The 25,920-nt window shown below is 39.9% G+C and overlaps 1 protein-coding gene across 1 annotated transcript in view; it reads left to right on the forward strand.

Annotated features, from left to right (window-relative positions):
- Positions 1 to 1,041: 1,041 nt before the first annotated feature.
- The window catches only part of LOC103528558 (myocardial zonula adherens protein), a 54,335-nt gene continuing 29,456 nt past the window's right edge, over positions 1,042 to 25,920 (forward strand). The window contains exons 1-6 of the mRNA XM_030457037.1: positions 1,042 to 1,141; positions 6,027 to 6,116; positions 17,137 to 17,295; positions 20,496 to 20,588; positions 22,983 to 23,096; positions 23,926 to 24,078. Of these exons, the coding sequence (XP_030312897.1) occupies positions 1,058 to 1,141; positions 6,027 to 6,116; positions 17,137 to 17,295; positions 20,496 to 20,588; positions 22,983 to 23,096; positions 23,926 to 24,078 (693 nt within the window). The 5' untranslated portion in view covers positions 1,042 to 1,057. The remainder of the gene's footprint in view (positions 1,142 to 6,026; positions 6,117 to 17,136; positions 17,296 to 20,495; positions 20,589 to 22,982; positions 23,097 to 23,925; positions 24,079 to 25,920) is intronic.

A 25,920-nucleotide genomic window follows, 5' to 3' on the forward strand; every position in this document is an offset into this window, starting at 1 on the left:
TAATTTTTTCAAGATAATTACATGGAGAGGGAGGATAATGTTACAAAAATGCTGTTATCGGTATTTGTTCTGCAATTTGTTTCAAACAAAACATCTCCTCTGGTTGTAATTCCTTTGATTACCGAGGAGCAGACTGCTCCTGACAGCTGCACAAAGCTGCAGCTGAAGTTATGTGTGCGCCCAGGCCTAGGGACAGAGGTGTTGGGTTTCGGTGTTACCGGAGCCCAGATCCCGGAAAAGCTGAGCATCTGAAATGCTGAAGTCCACACCTGCAATCTGGCCCAGGGCCAACTCATTCCAGCGCACCAGGATCATCTCCTTGTTGGACCTTTGGCACTCGGGCTTACACTGTCACCCATGCACGGAGCTGCGCCGGCTTTGTGCCTCTCGCCCGTGGCTGGCATCTCCGTGCTTCCCCATCGGTCTGGTACCCATTCCTGGAGCACGGCTTCCTGACAGCCCTGAGTGGCTCACGCGAATTGCAGCTGTGGGAAGCTGGGGAGGACTGTTCAGCTCTCACATGGCACTCTCTGCTTGGAGCACTCAGAGGTGGGTCCCGTAGAACGCGACGTGGTCTCCATGGCCATGTGGACGTGGTCTCCTTCGAGCCTTAACCCGCAATTCCCACCGCTGCGAGGTGGCTGAGTGACGCATGGACCTGGCTGTGGATCTCCTCTCAAAGTTCCCCCTCCCTATGCTGCACCCTCAACACCCAAAATTCCCGGGAGCAGCGGGAATGCTATTCTGCACTGGGACCTCAGCGTCCCAAGGACAAATCTCTCGCTGCGTCCCACAGCGACTTTGCGCAGTTTGTCCCCACGCGAGGAAACCGGGCACTTCAGTGGCACAAGTGCCAGGGCGGCGACTCGAGTTCCGCGGGGGCGGCCTGCGCAGGGGGAAGCGCAGCGCCCTCCGCGGAACCCCGCTCCCCTCTCCCCGTCCCGCCCCTGCCGGGACAGCCCGGCCCCTGCGGCCGCCCGCGGCCATGTGCGCGGGGGCGGAGCGGCTCCGCCGGCCGGAGGGAGGGAAGGAGCCGTAGTCCGCGGCGGCCGCGGGGATGCTGCGCTACAGCTCGGGGCTGACGGTCACCGCCACCACCCCCCGGAGGTCGCCTGGCGACGGCGGCCGCGCCCGGCGGAAGGTGCGCGGGGCAGCGCGGCGGGGAGTGTTGGGGGGGAGCGGCGGGGAGGTCCCGCGGGCGGTGTCGTGGGGCGAAGCGGCGGTTTAATAACCCCACTTATAGTTTACTTGCGGAGCGCTTTTTCTCTCCTCTTTTCTTGCTGTTTTTCGGTGCTCTCAGGTGAAGCTCGTGGTGTATGAGAACATCCTTTTGCGCGTTAGTAGGTGCAGGGAAATGAGGAGTTTTTGGGGTGTCCTGCAGGGGTTTTGATAGTGCTAGTTCTTGGCTGTTCTTCCAGAAACCTGCGAGGAATGTGTGCTTGTATTGGACACCTCCTCCTCCGCCTCCCTTGAAATGCGCTTCAATATTTACAACTGAGAACTTCCCTATCCAGGCGTTATCTATCATGGGGAAGCTCACTGTAATCCTTTGGATGGCAATATTACTTTATTCTTATTATCAGTTTCTCAAACCCGAAATATTATTTACTGGGATTTTCTTTCAGAATGTCTGTATTTGGGATATATAATAATGATGGATTCATCTGCTAAGAAATGCTTCTGCAAAGTTGTTAAAACTCTGGCAGCTAATATATATGGAAATAATTGAGATGTTTTGGAAATCAGTTAGGTTCCCTACATGTGTTCCATGTTCCCGTTTAGTTTTCCTGGTTTAGTATTTCTTAAAGAAGTTCAAGCTAAGAGAATTTGTGTTTAAGTGATAATTTTTTTATTTCCATTCCCAAAGTAGTGTATTTGCTGAGGACCATATAAAATGAACTTTATTTGATACATTCACTTAGGAAACTGGTAAAAGACTAATTTGCAAATAAAACCCACTGGGAAGGTGCTGTTCCATTTTTTTTTTTTTTTTAAGTAAAATGTGACTCCTTTACCATGAGCTGTCAAAAGAGGGGAGGAAGACAGGGTAACTGCTGAATAAATGAAAGACGTGTGTCACATTCCTGTGTACTTGTGGTCCCAGGAAAAGTGCCCTTTAATTGTATGGGGAATCTCATAGCAGATTGTTAATAAATGGAGCAGGCTAATCAACAGATAAATGACTGAAGAAAGTATTTTCTTCTATGCTTTTCAGGACTAACTGCAATAAAACACCTACTCCTCTGCTTGCACCTTCAAAGGTGTAAAACATTCTATCTTAGGCAGAGGGGAGTGATTTTTAGACATTGAGGTAGCAGGTTAGAAAATAGTGTACTCAACAAACACGTCATCCCCAAACCATTTTATTATCAGACATTAGAAAGATCAACAATATTAAAATCTGGTGATGTTAACTCTAAAGTTGATTTGAACTACATCTTCCCTGCGGGGAACAATGTGAAAACCTCAGGATGGGACTGGTTGTTAGTAGAACAGCTTGTGCTTTTCCATTGCCATACTAGTAACTTCTGTTATTCCATAAAGAACACTGTTCATTATTTTAATGCTAGCTCTGTAATTATTTCAGTACATTGTTTACTATGATCAATGCCTTTCTGGGTCCTTTGTTTTCTAGAAGGGAGGAAGAAGAGGCTAAAGAGCTATACTCAAACTGAATCTGTCATCTGGTTTAAGTTGCACCCTAGTGATTTGAGTAGGATGGTAAACATGAATATGAATTTTGGATCTGGGCCATGAATTCTTAACATTTTTAGCAAACCTACATTGGCTTTTTTCTTAACACCCATATTGCAGTAGCTGTCACTAATGCTGTTCCACTGCCCTCTTAGAAATTTGGTAAAAGAGCATGGCTTCCCCTCTACAGTTTCTATTGTACTCAGCAAACTTGCTGTCTGGTGCTGTGCAGGGCTGAACCTGTCAGTCTTTGTTTTCCTGTCTGCATATTTGTTTCACAGATAATGTCAGGTGAACTTTAAAAATGCTGCTTGTAGGTTGTTGGTGTCAAAAAAGAGGAGCAAACATTAAAATTTTACTCAACTTGTGTTGTTGACTTCTTGAAGCTACAGATGCTGCAAATCAAACTAAAATCTGGTAGCCTAGAAAACCTGATAGCTGGTTCTTTTTCTACCCAGTATTTTTTTTTTTTTTTAAGTTATGCTCATGAAGTTTTCATGTCAATGGCATAGAGGTGGAATGGAAGCCATGTCTGTCCCTGTTTTTCCTCACTTGTTCTTACTGTCAGTCAGCTGTTGAAGAAAGCTGAATCACAGCCTCTTCTCTGATAAAGGAGTTCTCTTTCATTTTCCTCACCACTTTTTCTCTGCATTAACCCAATTTGGTTTTGGAAATCATTCCTTCATCTTCTGTTGCACGTTATTCTGCCACTCTTTGGCACTGAGCCGGGGTTCTTCCTGTTACAATTTCATTTCCATTTTAAGGCATCACTGCAGCAGTGTTTTGCTGTTGGAGGAGGGCTTGCTGCAATTTCCATGTGAGTCTGCTCATTCATTTCGTCACATAAACTTGCCAACAATGTGGTACAATGTATTGTTTCTCCAGGAAGCACTGCATAGCAATAACAGTATAAGTACAGTATTCATACAGATTCTGGAGGTTAGAGGAAAAAGCAGTGCATGTTGTTTTTCCTTTCCAATCTCTACAGTGTTCCTGAATTTTAAGAGATTGGTCTGTAGTTATGTCCTTAGGTAGAGTGCATCATCTGCTGCCCAGAAGGAGCAGGAGTGAATGGCCTCTTTTTTTGTGGTTTGCCACAGGTTTGCTGCTGTTTCCCCAGGGATGCTGAGGAAGTCCTATTGTTAAAAACAATAGCAAGAGTACAGGCTGTGTAAGTTTGTTCTAGCAAGGAATTGGGTGGTACTCTGCCACTGCTCACTGGGCATGACTTCAAGTCTGGAATCCTTAAATGATTGCCAGTGCCACCCTATTTTTGGCATTTGCATGCAACAGGCTATGAAGTAGAGCATTAACACTTAATTTTTCTTGTCAGAAATACTGGTAAAAATATGATACTGATTTGAGGTATTTTACAAGTAAGGGGCTAGCATGAAAGTGAGGAATTGTGGGGGGAAAACAAGTTATTCCAGGGGTTAATAGAGAGGGAAATGTGAAAAGAGAACAGTGAGAAAAACAGTTTAAATTATAGTCTTGACAAACTGCTGTTATTGATTTATATTTCCAACCTAGCTGTTATGATTTGACTGCTGTCTATGCTGGGCTTCCGTGATTTCCTTCATACTAACCCTGAATCACATCAGCTGCTGTAATGTGACAAGCAGACATGATTCACTAACTGGTATACAGGTACAGCAATAATTGCTTATTTACAATCACTGCACTGTGAATCTGTCAATATATTGACTATAATTAGTCCCACACTGACTAACAGGCAAGCCATTTGCCAGCTCCAGAGAATCATACATAGCTTGGTTTCTCTTAACTGTGAGTTAGGATCATATGCTTCTATTTGTTTGAGGTGTTTTTCATGTTTTCTCCTAACAAGCCTTTCATTCCTTTTAGTCCAGTTTTCCTTAATTTGAAATCACTGTAGGAAAAAGCTGGCCTCATCTGTCACTTCCTGCACTGCACAAATTCAGTTTTATTTCCTATTTATGGATCTGGCCTTTGTTTGCCTCCATGGAGGAATGCCAGGCTCTGTTTCCCTTCTTGTTGTAAACAGGTTTGTTTTAAGAGGAAAGACTAACCTAATGGGAAAAAAGAGCAAGGGGAAATTGAAATTAAATAGGTGAGAAAATGTGGTATTAATTACCTTATGAATCAATGAGGTCCAAAGTTGAGGACTTTATAGTTAATATATCTTGATAACTAAATTGTAGCATTTTTAATATTGTCTCAACAAATTTAGAGAAAGGCTGGAAGAAGAATAGTGAAATGGGTGCAGATATTTGCAGATAGTTCTTCCAATTGCTCCTGCTTGGGCAGTAGGAAAAGTTAAATCTTGTTTGAAAAGTTGAGAAAGGTCCATTGTTTGGAAACAGGAAAAAGGGGAATTCTTGTCATGATTCTGAATAATGGTGCTCTGAGGAGGTTGTGTTGTAAAGTCTTGAAAATGAGGTCAAGAACAGAGGTGATGGCTGAGAGGGATCATAAGAGGTAATTTAGACATTTTGAGGAAGAGCTTTAGGACCCCTGTTTGATGTCAACGAGCAGCTGGGATTTCACAGGAAGGTATCATGCAGCTTCAAATTTGGACAAATTTATCATTCAAGTATTTGCTATGTTCTGTTTAGGACTTATGCTTGTTTTCCACAAAAATATCTTATGAATAGAACTAAAACTGGAAGTTTTAACCAAGGTTCATGTATGAAATGTGCTGCTTTACACCAAAGATCTCTCAGACAAAAGCAAGGCAAACTGCAGTTGGGGATAGGAAGTTTTGGCTTGTTTCCTCATCAAGAGAATGACTTTTCTGAAATCCTACAATGCATTTTAAATTTCTTCTAAATCATTTAAAGTTTATTTTTCTCAACTTCTTTGTATCAGGTTTCAAAAATATTCCTGTTCACGTTAAGTGGAATTGCAGTGCAGAAGTATCCTTGGAACAAATACTTGGATATATACTGGAAAGAGCATTTGTTCCAGACTGTTCTTTGTGTTTCTAAATAATCCCTTTTGAAGATTAAAAGCATACCAAGTCTGCAAACAGTACTAAGAAACTAGAAAATTAAGTTCCTTGTTCTGTTATCTTAGCTCTCAATGTCTTTTATGAGTACATAAGAAGATGTTGTTTATTGAAATGGATTTTTGCTATTTCAGGTATGTAATTATGGGGGTGCCCTTGAATTATTTCTTGCCAGCTAAAAACCCCTCCAACCTTTAAAAACCAATCTTTTGTCAGCTATGTGGCAGAAGGTAGAAAATAGCAATATAAAACCTGATTGTTTGTATGATTCATTCTGTAAAGCAAGTCACTAGCATAATTTTTTGTAGCACTTGAATCTAAAAGCAAACCTTTGGTTTTCTTTCAGATGAATGTCTGTAGGTTACGCTTGACAGTACCACCTGATGAAGGCTCACAGCCTGAACAGGGAGCAAAGGAACCTGAAAGAAAGAAAAACGTAAGTTTTAAGAATCAAATTTAAATTGTGTATAAGCAAGGAGTAAATATTGTCATTCACACAAGGCAGTATTACTTGTTTTGGGAGTCCAAAGCTCAGTTATCTTGGAATACTGAAGAATATGTGGAAGCTGAGCAAGTCAGCCCTGAGCTTGGAACCTGAATCTCACAGCTGGGGATAGCAAATCTGCATGTAAAAAGGACAGTAGTAGAGGAAAACAGAGAGATGGGAGGTGATTCCTGACTGAGGAACCTTTAAGACTTGATTATTTAATATTTATGTAGTTAAGGGTAGGAAGATGCTATCAAGAGCAGGGTCTTGCATGAAGCAGGATCTTGATCTGCATCTGAAGAGGATTTTATTTTCTATGTAAGCTTAATAGTGTGTAAAATATGAGCCTTAGTGTGTATGGGGGCTGGCTTGCTAAGGACTTAGATGTCTTGCTGTGTTGGCTGCTTTTGGTAATAGGTGATGTACTAGTAAGAAATACAAAATCAAGAATTCAAGATTGTTCTGAAGTGGAAGTGATTTCAAGATCAGGTGCATAGAGTGGTTCAGAAGGGCAATTATTTTGTAGAAGCATATAGCACACAAAAATCTTACAGCTGCTTTGGTGTAGGACTTGTTCTTGATGTTTCGGAGCAATAGATGATGTGTCATTTGTCTTAGGATGGAGACTAAAAAGGGAAGCTGGACAGGCTCCACAACTTCACCACATTTACACTTTGATAAACTGAAATCAAACAAGCAGTTGGCTGAGTTTACCAGACTAAATTAATCTGATAAGCAATATGACAATAGGAAGCAAAATAACAGTAGGATGTATTTGAAATAATTTCTGAGTGCTACTCAGAAGAGAGTACATTCACCTTCTCATATGCTACTCTGGCAGAGTAATAGATCCTTAAGGATCTATAAATTTTACTAGCAGAAGGGATTACAGAGGGCTTAATGCAAAATAAATTTGGGGCACTATGAAATAGGAATAATTATTGTATTAATTTGTAGAAAGGTGTTTAGCTGTAGCACTTTAGAGTAGCTTCCCCCATTGTTTACTCCATCAGTCGCTGTCAGTTTGTATCTGATTGCAGAAACCCTCAGGCTGGCCTAATTAGGGCCCATTGCCCTAAGAGTCATGTAAATTTACTTTTGAGGAGGATAGATACTAACTCATGACTCACTTTACTGTGCTGAGTAGTGTAATAATAAGAAAGAAGTGGGAATGTTTAGGGCTTGGACAATTTGTATTGACTTTCTTATGTGACCAACTATTTCCTCTCTGGGTCCTTTTATTTAATGAGAGCTGTATTTCCACCATAATACAAGTAAACCCAAGTGGGTTTTATATTACAGAATGTTAAGAAGAGGATAGGGAAGGTAATAAATACATTATTGTGCTTATCTTACATTACAGTATATTGCACAGGGATTTTTTTTAAGAGTTGGGTCCCTTTCACTTGAGACCAAAAATACATTTAATTATTGTATGTTCTGAGTAGTTCTCTAAAGTTCAGTACTTTTACACAGGTAAAAGACTTAGAAACCATACATCTTGGACCAAGATCAATCTAATTAGTCATCTTTTTAATTTAGCAATTAAAAAACACACAGTAATTAGCCATCTACTTGTATTTTTTTGTCTTTGTGTAATTAAAAAAATACTCTACAGACTGTATAGGCACAGTGTATAGAAGCAGCTACAAAAAAAAATCACTGGTTACAAACTGTTTTTTCCTCATATCTCTAAAACAAGACAGTAATGTATAACCTGTAGGGTTTTAATGCCTATGTAATGCATTGCTTTGTGTATTTGAGTAGTTACAGAGGAGCTTACTGTGCACACCAGGTTCTTGTCTATTCATGCTTTTATCTTATTACAAAAATTCATTTAAAAATATAAAGTATCTCTGCTGATTCAGCCATGTTCAACTGACTCAGTGTTGATGTAATTCTTCAAAGCACTTTGAGAATTACAGCTTTTACAAATGTTAGATGATCTTTACACAGTCCTGTGAGAACTGTGCTGGCTTCCTGGAAACAGGGAGTAGTAGGGAACTGCTGATTTCTGCCTTGTACTTTACAATTTAAGCTTAAAAAACACAGCTTCACCAAGAATCAAATGTACCAGCAGGTCTCTTGGAGTCTGGAGTTCTGTGCTGTCCTTAAACTCTGAGTATTAAGAAAATGGAAATTAATGAAAACAGAAAATGTTTTTGGTATTTAAAATATATTAGTCTGACTCACGGAAATGAACCTCAAGGGTAATCTTTGGGATTGCACATTTTTTGCTGGATAATGCAGGCAGATCTGGCAGCCTGAGTCTGTCTGCCAGGCTGCTCCTCTTTGAGCAGGAGAAGTGCTGGAGAGACTCTTCTCTGCCTCTGCCTCTCCCAGCTGCTGGCTGGGAGGAGAGCTGGGACCTTGCTGTGTCAGAGGGAATGCCAGAAAGCTATAAATACACCATGGCATGATAACTGGGTTTAATCTCCTTTTTCAAGTCTTTCAATAGGAGGAGGTGATTCTGAGCTGCCCTAATGTGACATAGCTGTGGTTTACAGGCTATTTGTTACTCTTCTGTGTGTTTCTAGTGTTAAGAGATGTTTCAGTTGCAAAATCAGCCAGTTCTCTTGGTAGTGCTGATTCTACCAATAACCTGTTTTGGAGCTTCATGTCAAAGCAGAACTGATTCTTTATTGGTTATGTTAGCAGCTGGTAGCCTTTTTCATTGTAGTCAAAGTTTAGCAGAAAATATATGCTGTATGTCATTAAATCTGTATCCATGCAGTAAGTTTCTAGATTGACTTTGACTTTTTATTGTTACACATCCATGAAATGAAAAGGAAACAGTGGAAGAGAATAAAAAGAGTGTTGGAGCTGGGCTGGTTTGTTGCAATAAAATTGCTGCAGGCGTATCTGTTCTAGGATGGCCTCTCCCCATCCTTTGTGAAAGGATGGCAGATGGTACATGGTTAGAAGTTGGCCTCAAAAACTGAAGGGGGAGTGAATTTTTTTGTCCATTGTGTCAGGTTGGATTTTTCTATTTGTATTTAGGCTATGATACCTTGAAAGGAGCATAGGAGAAGTGAAGTCACACATAGAAGCTGGTTGGTTTGTTGGGTTTTTACAGGCTTAATGCCTTCTGCTAGATATCACTGAATTGTTCCCTTAGAGAGGGAATCTGAAACTATCTTGATTTTGTTGCATTACTTCTGTTAATGATAGACAATGGATTACAGTAGTGTGAGGCTGTTTACTTCACCATGAAGTACAAAGGAGTATTGTGTTCATCAGATTGTATGCAAAATCTGTATGTCCTGAAGCCTGCCTTGTCTTGCATAATAAAAGGCTACCAGAGAATTGTATTGTCCCTGTTTGGGACTGGGCTTATTTTTATCCATTGGTCCCTTTCTTCACTGTCATGGCTAAATTTAAAGTGTCACTGGAAGCTGCAGCTAAGCATTTGATGGCAGAACAGGGAGATAAGCACAGTCAGATTTTTCTTTTTCATTTGTACTCATGGACAAGAGAATGAAAATGAGATAACACTGTAGATATTTGTGACACTTGCCTGTTTTGTGGCTTTCAACAGAGCTTGAACAGTGTTTAGTCTTAAACTGTAATCGGTACTTTGGCTTTATATATCCTCAAACTCTTTAATTTCTTCTTTTTAAAGCATCAGAACCAAGAGGTGGAAGTTTTTTTGCTTCTTAAGCAGGAATACAGAAGCACAGCAAACATTTTTTTTCCCCAGCAAAAAAGTAGGCTGTGAAGAAGCCAGAAGGCAATTTTGCGCCTGTATGTGATGGAGAGAATCAAGCAGAAACGTGTCAGGCCTGGATCAAAGAATATAAGTGCAATGGAGACAGGGCTGTTGTGTGCATTAAATCTAGGACAGTACCTATTTTCCCTGCTGATCTGCTGCTACCAGCCCACTCCCATCAGCATAGCAGAAGTTGTGTCATAACAAATGTGGTTTACTTACTACAGGTGGTTGATGTTACTCTTTCTCAGCCTCTCCAGAAATAATGGCTGAATTTTTGATATGTACTAATTAAGCAATTCCTTCATGAAAAACTGTGCTCTCCACAGAAAGAATTCCACTGCTGTATTTGTTGTACCTTAGTTTCTTAGTTTATAAACATTAGGATTCTGAGTATGGACATATGGCTTTGTATAATGCCTGTCTCTTCTAATTTTTGAGATAGGCTCTTAAATTCTACATTTTAAGGAGCTTAAGCATTGGAATGTATCACACAATGCTTCTTATTTAGCATCATGCATTTAAGACCACTTCGTCTTTGTCTTGGCATATGTTCCCTATTTTAACACTATTTATATATGAAATATTCCTAAACGTAACATGAGTTTCATGAGCTGTGAAGTAAAATGAAAAAAACCCTACAAAAAGTAGTTATCTTTTGTCAGAGCACAGCAACCTTCCTGGGTGAGCTCAGTATTTTAAATTTGTAATTTTACTGAACAGAAAATACATAACCTAATTAAGATGTATGCTCTTGTTCCTTATGGAACTTCTGAACAAATACAAGATAACCTGGTGTTTCAAAAACCTGTGCAGTATGGTAAGTGAAGAAAAGATACAGCCTCACTTAACTGATACAGTTCTGGGTAAGAGTTTTTTGGTGGTGTAGGTAAACAGAAGATCATAATTTAGCAAAAATGTAAGGCCAAATGAGTACTAAATCCAGCATTGTGTTGGTTTTCGTCAAAATAAGATAACTCTTCTGCTTCCAGTTTGGAGGCAGGGAAAAAATATTAAGTATGGGGGTACCTGACTTTCATTTTGAGAACTGATGGAGGTAGATTAGGTGGCAAATCATCCCTCAGTGTTATTTACACAATGCAAATAAAACCATAGGCAATAAAAAAAAAAACAGGTTCATATTTAGGGTTTGTTTTTATAGTGTCTTTATGTCACCTGCTTCATGCTACTTGTGCTACTTCCTGGGAGAGAGACATAAACAGGATGCATAGCAATCATTAAGTCTTTTGCAACCTTGGGGTGTAGGCTTTTGTTTTAAATATTTATTTTTTAAATAAACACAGTCTGCATTTCTTCAGTAGGTGCTGTATGACCACACAGAGTGCAACGTGACTGTTGCTGCAACATAGGCAAAAGGTGTTCCTGGAAACTGCTTTAGTATTCATGTGCATCAACGTGACATGTTCTTGGTGTTACCTTGGACTGTCATTTAATTCTAGAGGTACAAAAAAATATTCACAAATTTCTTAAGCATAGTCTGCCTTTTCAGATCAGCAGCTCACATCAGAAGGGATTTTGTTCTGGTGCAGCAAATGCATAGGCAGGTGGGGAGTGAGCACTTCTCTGTACTCTGGAACTGGCTGGTATTTTCAACTTGAACAGCAACTGTTAACTAACCTATTGAAACCTTCCATCTTCAAGCACTTCTCTTGTTAGCTTTGCAGTATTTACTTGCTCCTAAATACTTGCATGTATTTACTTATTCTGTTATCATCACAGTTTGCCTCACTGCAGATCAGAGTGGAGACAGGCGAAGACCTCAGAAAAATATCTAAGTTCTGAGGCTGGATATGTATGGGACAGCAAGGAAAACAATCAAAAGTATTTGACTTAAAAAACATTTTGCATTTCCTGGGGATGTGGAAAATCCAGGATTTGTGGAAGAGGAAACATGGGGCAGAGGAGGTGTGACAGAGGAAGAGCAGAGGACAAGGCAGAAAAGGAAAAAACACTGAAGGGAGAAAAAGATGGGTGGAAGTAGCTCAAGAAAGGAGACAAACTGGTAGAAAGTTTACTCAATGCCTAATTAGTGATGCAGTCCCGTGGAGCAGTTTGAGAACCGAGCTGTTAATCAAAGCCTGCTTTAGAGGCAAAGGTGTCTTAAAAACATAGTCAACGAGCAAAGCAACTCATCCACCTCTCAAGCCTGCATCAAGCAAAAGTTTCTGATCGTAATCCCTCCTCTAAGAGAAGACAGCATTGTGTTGGCCCTTTTTTGTCAGGCCCTATGGTAAGCCCTGAAATACGTAGTCATTGAGTGGATATTGAATATTGTCAGAGAGTAGATGAAGTAAAGGTAAGCACAGCTAGAATAGAACAGCAACAGGAAAAACCTAAAGAAATAAGAGAACAGTTATTTGTATACCTGGTGGTTGACAGAGCTTCAAATCAAGCAAGAGCTGTACTGAAGCTTTAACAAGTGCTTGCCTGGGAGTTGTGATGAGAAGGAGGAATAAGAAGAGGGTAAAAGCAACATCCTGTATTTTAAGTAGCACACAACAGAACCAGAACACTCAACAAATGACGGAGATTCTCTTGAATCAGAATCTTTTGGAACAGAAGTGACAAAGGCATCTTGGGAGGCTTGTGCAAATATAGACAGCAGGCAAGTTTAGGGTTGTTGCAAAAGACATGTAATCAGTCTGGCTTTGTGTGTGCTTAATCCTGTATGTACTGCCCATTATGGTGTAAATTTAAATCTGTTCATCTGTGAAATATTTAAATGCCATGGGTGATTCTCCAGCTGCAAATCCATTGGTCTGAATATGTAGGACTTTGTTAGAAGGGAAAAAATCCCTCCTTCAAGCATTCCTTAGGAATGTATTTATAATTTTCTAAAATAAGGAACTCGGTCATAATTTTCATGCAGAACTCTGCAAACAGTACTTAAAACAATTCTACTAATATTTTGGTGGCACAAAGGATCTTCATAGTTGCTGGCATTTAGCAGTTCAGTTCATCAAAATGAATTATAGGCAGAGGGTATGGTTTTATGCATTCAGTGTCTGGTGCCTTGGTAACCTCTAAACAATCAAAATGATTATTCATTTGGTTATCAGGAAGATGGAAACTTGTATGTCACCTCTTTATCCAGATGCATGGGAGGAGCTGCGGGCAACTATCAAAGAAACTGCAGCTCTGGAAACCAACAAACAAAATAGTTTTTACTCATGCCACCATCTATTTTTCACTACTCTCAAAAAATCAGGTGTTGGGTTTTTGTTTTTTGTAAGCATCCAAACAGCAAAACAAAACCCCAAAAAGTACATTACTATGAATCTTCTGAGTATCAGGATATGAAGTTTTGTTTGTGTAATGTTTTCAAAGTACAAAATTATATCCTATATAGGTAGAGTTTGTTGCCCAGTGTTTCTCCATTCAATAGTTTTTAGGCTTTTTTTTTTTTTTAAATAATTTCTTATAGCTTTGCTGTTGTTTTCCTGAATTTTTTTTTCAGCTGTCAGCACTATGTTTCCTTCCCAGCCCTGCATGCACACACCCAGAGCTTTGGGAAAAAGCTACTAAGGATACAGTAAAGGAAAATGTGTGGATACAGTAAAGGAATGTAGTCAATGGGGCAGAATCTGGTTGGAGGTGTGTGACTAGTGGAGTCCCTCAGGGGTCGGTGCTGGGACCGGTGTTGTTCAATATCTTCATCAACGACTTGGATGAGGGTATAGAATGTACCCTCAGCAAGTTTGCTGATGACACTAAGCTGGGAGGAGTGGCTGACACACCAGAAGGCTGTGCTGCCATTCAGAGAGACTTAGACAGGCTGGAGAGTTGGGCAGAGAGAAACATGATGAAATTCAACAAGGGGAAGTGTAGAGTTTTGCATTTGGGGAAGAACAACAAGATGTCCCAGTATAGGTTGGGGGCTGACCTGCTGGAGAGCAGTGTAGGTGAAAGAGACCTGGGGGTCCTGGTAGACAAGAGGATGACCATGAGCCAGCAATGTGCCCTTGTGGCCAAGAAGGCCAATGGCATCCTGGGGTGCATTAGAAAGGGTGTGGTTAGTAGGTCAAGAGAGGTTCTCCTCCCCCTCTATTCTGCATTGGTGAGGCCGCACCTGGAGTATTGTGTCCAGTTCTGGGCCCCTCAGTTCAAGAAGGACAGGGAAGTGCTTGAAAGAGTCCAGCGCAGAGCTACTAAGATGATTAAGGGAGTGGAACATCTCCCTTATGAGGAAAGGCTGAGGGAGCTGGGTCTCTTTAGTTTGGAGAAAAGGAGACTGAGGGGTGACCTCATCAATGTTTTCAAATATGTAAGGGGTGAGTGTCAGGGAGATGGAGTTAGGCTCTTCTCAGTGGTGACCAGTGATAGGACAAGGGGTAATGGGTGTAAATTGGAGCATAGGAGGTTCAAGTTGAATATCCGGAAAATTTTTTTCCTGTAAGGGTGACAGAGCCCTGGAACAGGCTGCCCAGGGGGGTCGTGGAGTCTCCTTCACTGGAGACATTCAAAACCCGCCTGGACACGTTCCTATGCGAAGTGCTCTAGGTGGCCCTGCTCTGGCAGGGGGGTTGGACTAGATGATCTTTCGAGGTCCCTTCCAACCCCTAGGATTCTGTGATTCTGTGATTCTGTGAAAATGTGTAGATCTTACAATTTTGAAAAAATCTGTCAGTGCTGCATGGGAGAGACAGAGTATAACACAAATGTCCACCTTTACCCATTCTTAAAGCAAGTAGATTTTCCTGTTCTTTTTTTCCTTGCCCAAATAAATATCTATCCCTACATTTTCACCCTCGTTGTGTTAGTTTGGCTGCTAATAACTGGAAGTGCTACTGCTTCAGACTGAGATGCCATCACCACTGTCCTTCTGGCAAGGGCTGGAGACTCTCTAGGATGCAGATACAGATGGATGTGGGATACTGAGCTTTATCTTTTCCAGCCTCTGATGTCAGAGTGTTTAGACATTGCTTAGACTCTTAGTTTAGTTAAGAATTTCCAAGTTTGTCAGTTTCCATACAGTGTCATTGCTCAATAACAAAACGTTTTCTAGGATGAGTGTATTAAATATTCTCAAATTTACCTATATCCTGCTATATCTAACATGAGAAAGAAATTCAGTGAAACTACCTAAAACTGATTTGATCCCAGCATTGGCCTTTAAAAGACAATGTGCAAAACTAAGCTGTAGTAGCTGTGTTTCCAAGACTGTGTCTTCCTAACTTTATATTTAGAAATAGTCACTATTTTTGGGTTCCAAGTTTGCAAATATTCCAAGTTAGGTAAGAATATTTTTCCCCTTCCTTATAATGGAATCCCATAATATGGATGTGTTCATCTAAGCTAGCTGGTCACATATTTTGTAATCAGGAAGATAACTTGGTACTTCTGGAGTCTGATTCATTTCAGAAGATTGTTACAGAAGCATGATTGTCTGGGTTGATTAGGAGGGAAGCTCGGGAAGTAGTCAGGTCAGGTGGTTACATCTGACCTTGCAGATATTTGTTGGCCTTGTTGGCCACAACAACCCCATGCAGCGCTACAGGCTGGGGACAGAGTGGCTGGAGAGCAGCCAGGCAGAAAGGGACCTGGGAGTCTGCATCGACAAGAAACTGAACATGAGCCAGCAGTGTGCCCAGGTAGCCAAGAAGGCCAATGGCATCCTGGCCTGTATCAGAAACAGCATCACCAGCAGGTCCAGGGAGGTGATTCTTCCCCTGTACTCAGCGCTGGTTAGGCCACACCTCGAGTACTGTGTCCAGTTCTGGGCCCCTCAGTTTAAGAAGGATGTAGAGGTCCTGGAACAGGTCCAAAGGAGGGCAACCAGGCTGGTGAAGGGACTCGAGCACAGGCCCTATGAGGAGAGGCTGAGAGAGCTGGGGCTGTTCAGCCTGAAGAAGAGGAGGCTCAGGGGAGACCTCATTGCTGTCTACAACTACCTGAAAGGAGGCTGTAGCGAGGTGGGACTCTTTTCACAGACGACCTTCAACAAGACAAGAGGACACAGTCTTAAGTTGTGCCAGGGGAGGTTTAGGTTAGATATTAGAAAGAATTTCTTCACGGAGAGGGTGATCAGGCTATGGAATGGACTGCCCGGTGAGGTGGTAGATTCTCCGTCCCTGGAGACATTTAAAAAAAGACTGGATGTGGCACTCAGTGCCATGGTCTAGCAACTGCTCCGGTGGGTCAAGGGTTGGACTAGATGATCTCTGAGGTCCCTTCCAACCCGGCTAATTCTATGATTCTATGATTCTATATTTATTTACATGGTGAGGGAAATAACTCCTACTGTTTGCATGAATATTTTTCTTACTAAGTGTATTGATGAGATGAGTAAGAGGCATCTGTTGGTAAGAGTGCTTAACTAAGAAATATAACAAGTACATTTTACAAAATTTTGCAGATCTTTAAAATCATAAATGTGGGCCTTTCTACTTACCAGTCACAACCTGATTTCAAAGTTTTGTTCTCCTACAGTAGTTAATAACACTGGAACACCCACATGAATGCTGTTTAATAGCTTTGCTTTGGCTCTTGAAATATCAGTTCTACAACTTCTGTAAGAGAAATGCAGCCCTGGAATGAGTGTTTGATTGCTTTGGAGGTCATTGGTTAGCTTTGAGATAAAAGTTTGCATTTAAAAGATAAACAGATACTTTCTTATTCTGTGTGAGAACACTTAAACCATTTTCTTACCTAGAAATGCTGGACTAAATGTGTCCTTGATGTCCCTCTCACCCTGGCATTCTCTGTTTCCATGATTGTCGCCTAAAATGTTTTAATTTTACTTTCTTCTGAGAACTTTTTATTGAACTTGTGAATTTTTATATTTCCCATCGTAGGGGCTTTGGGGGGTGAGGAGCAATTCTGTGGTTGCAAGAGCTGAAAGAGAACTATGAGAGCTGACAGTGCTCTCAAAGAAGGCACAAAAAAGGCTGTATGTTGATGAATGAAAATAAGCCAGGATAACTTTTTCTCTCACATGCCTCTACCTCTCTGAACAAATTCAGTCTGTTGTCTTTAGCTATACCCATAATTAGAAAATCAGACATCTCCATCTCCAACAGAAATTAAGACATCTCCATCAGTTATAAACTGGTTATTATCTTTCCAAAAACATTAAAGTTGACAGTTTGGCCCTAAATCATTTGGGAACTTGTGTTCTTAGGTACTGTTGTGCTTTCACTGTAGCTGATTGCATCTCCTGGGCCCATGTCACTCTGTTTTTGTTTGTTATTTTTTTATTCTATTATTGATCTAGAAATAACTCTTTATTTTTCTTTTAAGGAGCTCTACCATGTACCAAATGGCATGTCTCCAGGGAAGCTCTCTCACGGAATGGTATATGGAGTTGTGCACAGAACTGACAACAACCATAAGAGAGAAATGGTGGTTTATGGCTGGTCAGCTGATCAGCTGAAAGAGGAGATGAATTACATCAAAGAAGTGAGTTATGCTTTCAGCTTCAAAATTTGTCAAGTGTCCTTTCCATATATTCACGTAGAGATGTGGGTATATTTGGGATGGCTGTTGTCTGGCCCAGAACCTCAATGTGAACTGGAAACATACTCTGGAGCTAAAGGCTTGCATTGTTAGTACTGGAGTTGGGAAAAAAGCATGCATATACCTGGGAATTTCACAGTCCAGACTCAGGGCCTCTTTGCCAACTGATACTTGTTAATGCTTGCTGACTGGGCTACAGCTGGGCAAGCAAACTGTCAAACAGATCTTGGGGTTCCTGAAACCTTCATAATTTCCCAGGTGATTCAGAAGAAACTATGTAAGCAGATACTTTAGAGGATAAACTATCTCCTGAGTTCCTCTGCTTCCCCAAGCCCCCCAGTTTTAAAGACTCCTAAATTAGGTGACATAGTAAAATCACTTGGGTATATTTTGGGCCATCCTAAAATAGTCAGCCTAATATGGATGACTTTGTACTACTTTCTCTGTGCATGCTCATTTATCATAATTGGCAGAAGCTCTCCTGAAAGCAAAAAAAAAAAAAAAAAGCAGTTCTGATGTTGCTGGCTTCTGTGCTTGAAACTCAGCATCTCTCTGGCTGTCAGTCCTTGGCTCTCAGGCTTTGGCAATAACCCCTTAATTAGCCCAGGGCAAATACTTTGACCTTCTCTTTCCATTCACCTTCACCACCCAGAGGGAGCTATTGGTCAATGGTTATCATGTTAACACTGATTTAAGTGCAAACTGATGTAAAAGGGAGGAACACTGACTGGGTCCAGCCAGCAGTTTAAGAGCCTGTAATTATGTGTTTCCTCAACATCTGCCTAGTTGCTAGCTATATCAGCACTTGCTTCTGTCCTTTGTTACTCACAGCTTGGTAACTCCCAGCATTCACCACCCCAGGTTGTTTGGGTTTGTCCCTCCTGCAGGGAGGGCAGCTGCCCTCCTCCTGCCTGGGTAATTCACCTGCCCTGCTCAGCTGGTGCCCAGGGTGGGTGATCTGGGCTGTGCCAGAGCCAGCTCCCCATGGTGCCCTCTTTCTGGTACCTGGTGCAGATTGCTTGGACCAGGACCGTCTCCCAGCCCTTTTCTGTTCACAGCCAGTGTGTGACATGGAGGGACGCGTCAGGCCAGGTGAACAGTACATCTTGCAAGCGTGCTCAGGGTACTGATCCTTTCAGGAAAAAGGGGAAAGGATGTGGGAAGGGACGTACTGGTCCTTGCTCTCCTGTCAACTGGAAGCTGTGTTCAGCTATGCTAATTTGTGACCTTTGGTCTGCCAAAGAAGTTTCATCTTTAAAAGTAGTCTTAAAAAAGAGTCCTCAGCTTGTGCCTTGGATGTGCTGACTTAAATAGATCAGAAATGATGGTTCACATCAGAACTGCTGACAGATTTCTCTGTAGCTGAGTCAAATTTGCACCTTGCAAAATACCCACCTTGTGTGGGTAGGGACTGGGCAAGGGGTGCAGGTAGCAGCTCACTGATGTGTTTCTCATCCTAAATAGAGCAGGTAGTTAGTTTGAGGTCAGCTTGTGCCTACTCCTTACATAGATTTGGTGGTCAATGCCCCTCTTTCTGAGGAGTGAGTGTTCTGCAGAGCTGTTAGAAACCTCAGCTCTTGCATGAGACCCTACTAATGTTTTCACCATGCTCCTTCCCCCAGCCCATGCAGAAATGAGGTAAGCTCATTGCCCTGGATTATCTGCAATACGTCTGTGTTTGATAGAGATGAGGGGAAAATATAAAAAAGAGTTTCAATATTGTAGCTGGAAGGTAGACTGTAGGCAAACATATAACTAGGGTTTGTACTGTGTTCTTCAGAAGATTGGTCCTGTGCATGATTGCAATGACATTTAAACCCAAGGTGGATTCCTGCCTTTTTCTTTTTCCTTTCCTTTTCCTTTCCTTTTCTTTCCTTTTTTCCTTTTCTTTCCTTTTCTTTCCTTTTCCTTTTCTTTTCCTTTTCCTTTTCCTTTTCCTTTTCCTTTCCTTTTCCTTTTCCTTTTCCTTTTCCTTTTCCTTTTCCTTTCCTTTTCCTTTTCCTTTCCTTTTCCTTTTCCTTTTCCTTTCCTTTTCCTTTTCCTTTTCCTTTTCCTTTTCCTTTTCCTTTTCCTTTTCCTTTTCCTTTTCCTTTTCCTTTTCCTTTTCCTTTTCCTTTCCTTTTCCTTTCCTTTTCCTTTCCTTTCCTTTCCTTTCCTTTCCTTTCCTTTTCCTTTTCCTTTCCTTTTCCTTTTCCTTTTCCTTTTCCTTTTCCTTTTCCTTTCCTTTTCCTTTTCCTTTTCCTTTTCCTTTTCCTTTTCCTTTCCCTTTTCCTTTTCCTTTTCCTTTTCCTTTCCTTTTCCTTTCCCTTTTCCTTTCCCTTTTCCTTTCCCTTTCCCTTTCCCTTTCCTTTCCTTCCCTTTCCTTTCCCTTTCCTTTCCCTTTCCTTTCCTTTCCTTTCCTTTCCTTCCTTTTCCTTTCCTTTCCTTTTCCTTTCCTTTTCCTTTCCTTTTCCTTTCCTTTTCTTTCCTCCTCTCCTCTCCTCTCCTCTCCTCTCCTCTCCTCTCCTCTCCTCTCCTCTCCTCTCCTCTCCTCTCCTCTCCTCTCCTCTCCTCTCCTCTCCTCTCCTCTCCTCTCCTCTCCATCCATAGTTCTTAAATAAAATTGAGTACTCTGTTCTTCAGATTTGAAATTGCATTGGTAAATTTATGCTAATATATATTCTACCTAGATATGAGCTTAAAAGCCCAAAATTAAAGAGCCAAAATTAAATTAAAGAGCCCAAAATTATCTTCAAAGGATACTCAGGAAAAATTAATTAACCACTTGAAAAAGTATGAAGTTGAATTAAATCTGTGTATGGATGTTTTTTCAGAAAGAAAATATTATAAGTTCAAATTAATTTTAAATCCTTTAGTATTCAGGTTAGAATGAGTTGTGGATAGTTTAATTGAAATTAATTTCTTAAATTATTAATTTACATGTGTTTAAGTGGGTTCAGAGAAGTTTAGGATCACTCAGATATTTGTAGTATCTCTATATAGACAAGTCTTGAAACAAGTTTTGTCTGGCTCATCTGGCTGTAAAGGTAGTTTAATAAAAGAAATTACTCAAAATAATAACAAAAGACATAGAAAAAATAGTTTGCTATATAAACAGAATCATCAATAAGTTTGATAAAGGCATATGATTTTTCTGATACCAGGTGAGAGCAACTCTGGAAAAAGTAAGAAGGAAAATGTATGGTGAATATGATGAAATGAAACGAAAAATACAGCAGCTTACAAATGAACTGAAAGTAAGTATCCATTCATGTGCAGGGAAAGCATATGAGAATAAGAGTCCCACTGTAATCTAGAAAGTTTTTTTTTTGCTGCAGCAGAACAGAATTAATTTCTCAAACCACACCAGTTAATTGTTTTATATGATATCTATACTTTCCTATTTGTTTTTCCCTCAAGGAAGGCAAAGTAGGACAGGGGTGTTTTTGCACATGGAATTACTAATTGGAAATAAAAGAATGATCTTGCTAGGATTGTCCATGCATGTTGGCAATTAGTGATGTTTGTCCCAGTAAGATGCCAGGTGGGCTGAACAAACAACTTATGTAAATAGAAGCAATGTGCAGCTTAGTTGGTGTCATTTCAACAGACTTTGCTCTGTTTTACTGACTCTCTTGTTTTAGCACTACTGTAAAAGTAACAGCAATATTCTTAAGTATTAAAATGTGTGGTAGATCTAGAAATAACCTTTTGGCTCTTGGTTGAGCCTTTCAATGGTCATTCAATGACCTCTCTTTCTTCTGACATGCTGCTTTAGCAATAAAAGCTGCTGCAGTCCGTAGCAGTATCCTTTGCATTAAACTGCTGAGTTCTTTGGTCTAAAAAATCTCCCTGAAAACTTGCTGTGGGTTTTATATTCAACATTGATTTTCACACCTCTGGTTCAGATGAAGCTTTGGCAATAAACATACTCTGACTTCAAGGGACACTGACTTGTGCCCTTCTGCCATCCTTGTTTGGAAAACATCAGTTCCCTGCATGCTGTATTGTGTATAAAGAGCAGAATTTGCTGTTAAACTGGTACTTCAGTTTTGTGGCAGCTAGTCTGCCCCCCCTCAAAAAAAAAAAACAACAAAAAACCAAACAACCCACCACTCCCAAAAAGCCACCAAGACTCTGTGATTTGAGAGGATAGGGGAGAGAAAGCTAAATTTCTGTAAATTGTATTAAATACTCTTCCTGATACCAACAAGGTGAATTCTCCACCAATCGTACATGTTGGCAAATGCTGATTCAGATGCAGTTTTGTCATCTTTGCTGATACTTACCGAGTAGCAGTGGTGATATTCTGCACTTCCATGTCTTCTGTCAGACCAGTAGAAATCCTCTATGAGTTTGAACATCTCTCTTATTTAAGGGTTTCTGATTCTGACAGAATCTCTAGTTCAGAAGCAAATTAGCAATTTATAGCATTCCTTCTGACGTAAAAGGCACATTATGAGACACCTTGCCCACTTTTTTAGTACTTAAGCTGCTAGTACTTAAGCACTACTGTTGTTCTACCTAATAATATTTTATTGTTCATTTAGTTGGGTTTTCATTGTACATAACTGCCATCTTTCATGCTGTTTAATGATCCTGTCCTTTATATTCTCTTTGCTTCAGCTTTGAATCACTGTGCTTCAGGCCATTAATTTGCAGGACTACTTTTTGTTCACAAAGCTTGTTTGAAGTTTGTGCTTCCAATATCCTGCCCTGGGCAGTGTGTTTTGTCACAGTAGTTCTTGTCTGTAACTTTCTTAATCCTTCCAAAGCATTTCTACTTTCTTTGTTTGTTTTCACATGAGCACACATTTATGTAGGGTTAACAGTAACTACTTGGCTTCTGCTCCCTGTGCTGACCTAACCTGTGTGTGACTTGGTTACTAAATTCAATTATTCTCCATATCAGTCCCCTAGTGTTCTTATGTTTTTATCAAGAAACAAATCTGATCTATCCAAGAATGTAAGCTGGGCTGGCCTCCGTTAGTAACAATTCTTTTCTTTTTATTATTGGATGGTTCATATTCATTTTTACTGTCTGGTTTTGGTCTCTTCTTAAACAATGTCCTTTTGTGCCTTTTTTCCCCTTTAAGCATGCGTGTGTATGCATAATAGAAGAAAACAGATTTTCACATAATAAAGCTTTCTCCTGACTTCTACCTGCTTCACACTGTTTCATTCTTAAGTCTTCTTGATGTTACTTCTTTATACACCTGATTAATCTATTTCTTCTTAATCAAGGCTTTTCTACAGTTCACCCAAACTTTTCTTGATTTCACAATTTCTTGCATTCTTCTGCTTTTCCCTCTGTGGCTTTTTACAGTCTGCCCACTCTCTTTATATAAACTTTCTGAATAGACATCTGCCAAGTGTCCTTTTGTCCTTTTAAAAAGAACTGCTTTTACAGTGATTTAACACTAGCAGTAAATATAGAAACTTGTGCCTTATTTCTTTTAGCATATTTGGATTGTAAGCTTTGTTTGCTTCTGAGGTGTAAGGATATGATTTGAGGCCTTTATATTAAGGATCCTAGTACTGTGAAAATTAACCATGAGGTTTATCTTCTGTAGCTCCCTTGAAAGAATAGGTAAACTTAATTATTATTCCATATAAAACCTTTTTTTTTTCTTTTTTTTTTTTCTGCTCAGGTGACAAATGCTCATCAGGAATCCTTAGAGAATCATGTGCGAGTGCAGGCTGCAGCCTTAGATAGCTTTAGTGAAATGAACAGCTCCTTGACATCAGCATCAATAGACTTGCAGGTATATTTTAATAGCTGTTTCACAGCTGACAGTTGCCTTTTCTGACATGGATTTAAAAGCATACATAAAACATGGATGACAAATATAGATACTAACACCTAACAATTCTGTGAAGTGCTGTCTTGGGTATATAAGGCAGTTAATTTAGGTTTAACACCAGTATATTTTAAAAAAACTTTTAAAAACAGTGTATAATAAAGAAATACAGATCAGCAAACTAATGCCACTAGTCATGTCTCTACAAAGTAATTTAAGTTAGAAATGTGATTCATTCTGTATTGTGCAAAACAGTACATCCTGGCTTCCTCCTACCTTCGCTGGTTTACTGAAATGGAAGTGGCACATTTGGATGCTACACACTTGTGAGACTTTACATACCTGTGAAATGCAGGGGGAGGCAAAAGGTGGGAATTAATTTTCTGTTTTAAAGACTTCCAAATTCTCTTGTGTCTGAGCTGAACAACTTAATGTTCCTTCTTTCTTTTATGTCACAATTTTTCTGCCTGGTGCATTTTATATGTATAGCATTACCCTTGGAGAGAAGAAAGGAAGATTGTATGAAAATATCCATGTTCCTTTTTTTTTTTTTTTTTTATATATAGTGTTCCAGGACTTGATTTCACTGAGCATGTTCTTCATGGAAATACCTTCTAGAAGACTAAATACAATGAAAACCATAATTTAAAGTGTTAAAACTAGCAAAACTGTTCACCCTTCATTGACACATCAAGACGCTCTTAAATGTTCTATCTGTTCCATAGTCTCCTAACTATATTAGTTCACCAAGTTATGTGTGATTTTTAATATGTGGTTTGCCTCCTTCTTCTAGAAAACTCTAGTGGATGTTACACTGGAGAACACTGACATACGGGAACAAATAAGGAATTTAAAACATACACATGAGCAATCTATGGAGAAGCTGAGGGAGAAGCAAAAGCAACTGGAAACAGCACAAATTGAAAATCAGTTACTGAAATTAAAGGTGTGGTATAAAAACTCCTCTAAAAATATTGTATATTATAGAGTATGTTAAATTAATTCATTGGCCTTATCTGTAAAGGGTTCTTCATTCTTCACACCTTCATTATTCCCTAGAGCTGACATATTCCTGTGAATCAATAATGTTTTAATAACAAAGAATCTCAGGTGGCAGCAGTCTTTCTATTAGCATGGGATGACCATTCAGGGATGTTGGTAGGTGAAAATGTAAACCATTAAGTGGTTACTAGTGTCCTAAGTGAAGGAATGTTATAGCTCTACATAGTGATACAAGAATTCCTTGGTGTTGAATTTGTTTATTTGGCATTTCACAGTTTTAATAGGTAATCTCTAGTAGTCAGCAGATAGGAGCTGTAACAACAAGTGTCTTGGGAAGAGAATTAAGCTATTTCTTTCAGAGAAATGCAAGGAAATAAAATGCAAATTGGAAAGTTTTATATGCCAGATGGCTTGACCCTTTTCTTTCTTCATATGCCAAATGTATTCCTTAATTCTAATTTGAAAAACCCCGCAACACCAACCAAAAGAAAAACCCCCTTCTGGAAAACTCTGTCCTTAAAACTCCTCAACATAAACTAGTTTGGATATAGTACTTTATCAGAATTTTCACTGTGAAATTAAAGTGAGTTGGGTTTTTTGTGCTTAGTTTTGTCTGAGGAAATACTTCTTTTTGGCTCTCTAGTGATTTGCATTCATGCTTAATGAATAGTAAAACCAGAAAATATTAATATAAGTGTATTCCAACTTCATGTTCCAATTTCCTCTCATAGTGAAGCTTTACTGGTTATAAAAGTAACTGGGTTTTGTAGCTGATGTTTTCAGCAGGAACTAAAAGGAAAAAAAACACAATTAAAATAAGAAAGCAAAGCTGCTGCAATTACAATTTAAAAACAAATATTTGGACTTCACTATAATCTTAAGGACATGCACCAACAAGTCAGGGAAAGTTATGTCTGCTTCTAAGGGCAGAGAACCACAGCTGAAGTTCCAGTTCTGGGAATGCTTAAGGATTTGTTTATCCTCAAGCATCTCAAGGTCTGTGTAATTCATGCCCTGCATTAATGAGGAAAAAGTTAAATTTTGCCCTTGAAGTTGCAGTCTTATTACAAAGTTAATGAATAAAATACCTCGTTGCTTTATTTGGAAGTTATACATAAAATAGTGTATCAAAGATGCCAAAACTTTATTCCAGGGGTGAATGTAAGCAGATGGTTTGGCATCTGAGAGGTTAGCAGTTTAAAAGCTGTAATTATTATATATTATGATTATTTTCTGGGTAGAACACACCAAAGTGCAGGTTACTACCACTGCCTCTGTATCAGTTCAGGTGAAATGCTAAAGAGAGCAACTGCAGCACAAATGGAGTCACTCAGAGCTCAGTCCCTTTTGAAAGGACAAAATGAAATGTTGTTATCTGAGAGGGCAGTAAAACACCTTGTTTCCACCAGGCAATATAAAAACAAGGGTTTAATAAATCTTTCAGTCCTTAGTGGTCAGTAGGGAGCTCTCTTGTTCTCCCAGATAACAGTATATTCCTCCTGTTCCAAGACATTTTTGTAGCACCCACAGCATTTCACTGTGACCTTGTCAGATTTATAGCATCTCTAGAAAGAGAACTAAGTCCTGGACTAGCTATTTTCCTTTTTTTTTTTTTTTTATTGGGGTGTACAGAGCAGATGGGTTTAAACTGTGACTATACTATGTAATCTTTAATCACTGAGGGTGTGGTTCAGTCAGTGTTTTGAGGCAACACAAAGGGAAATCCTGTCTCTGAATTAAATTCCTGCCCTCTTCCCTGTAGCAGAAGTTTCTGGTCCTGTGGTTA

This window comes from Calypte anna, chromosome 10 (assembly GCF_003957555.1).
Source record: "Calypte anna isolate BGI_N300 chromosome 10, bCalAnn1_v1.p, whole genome shotgun sequence".
NCBI lineage: Eukaryota > Metazoa > Chordata > Aves > Apodiformes > Trochilidae > Calypte > Calypte anna.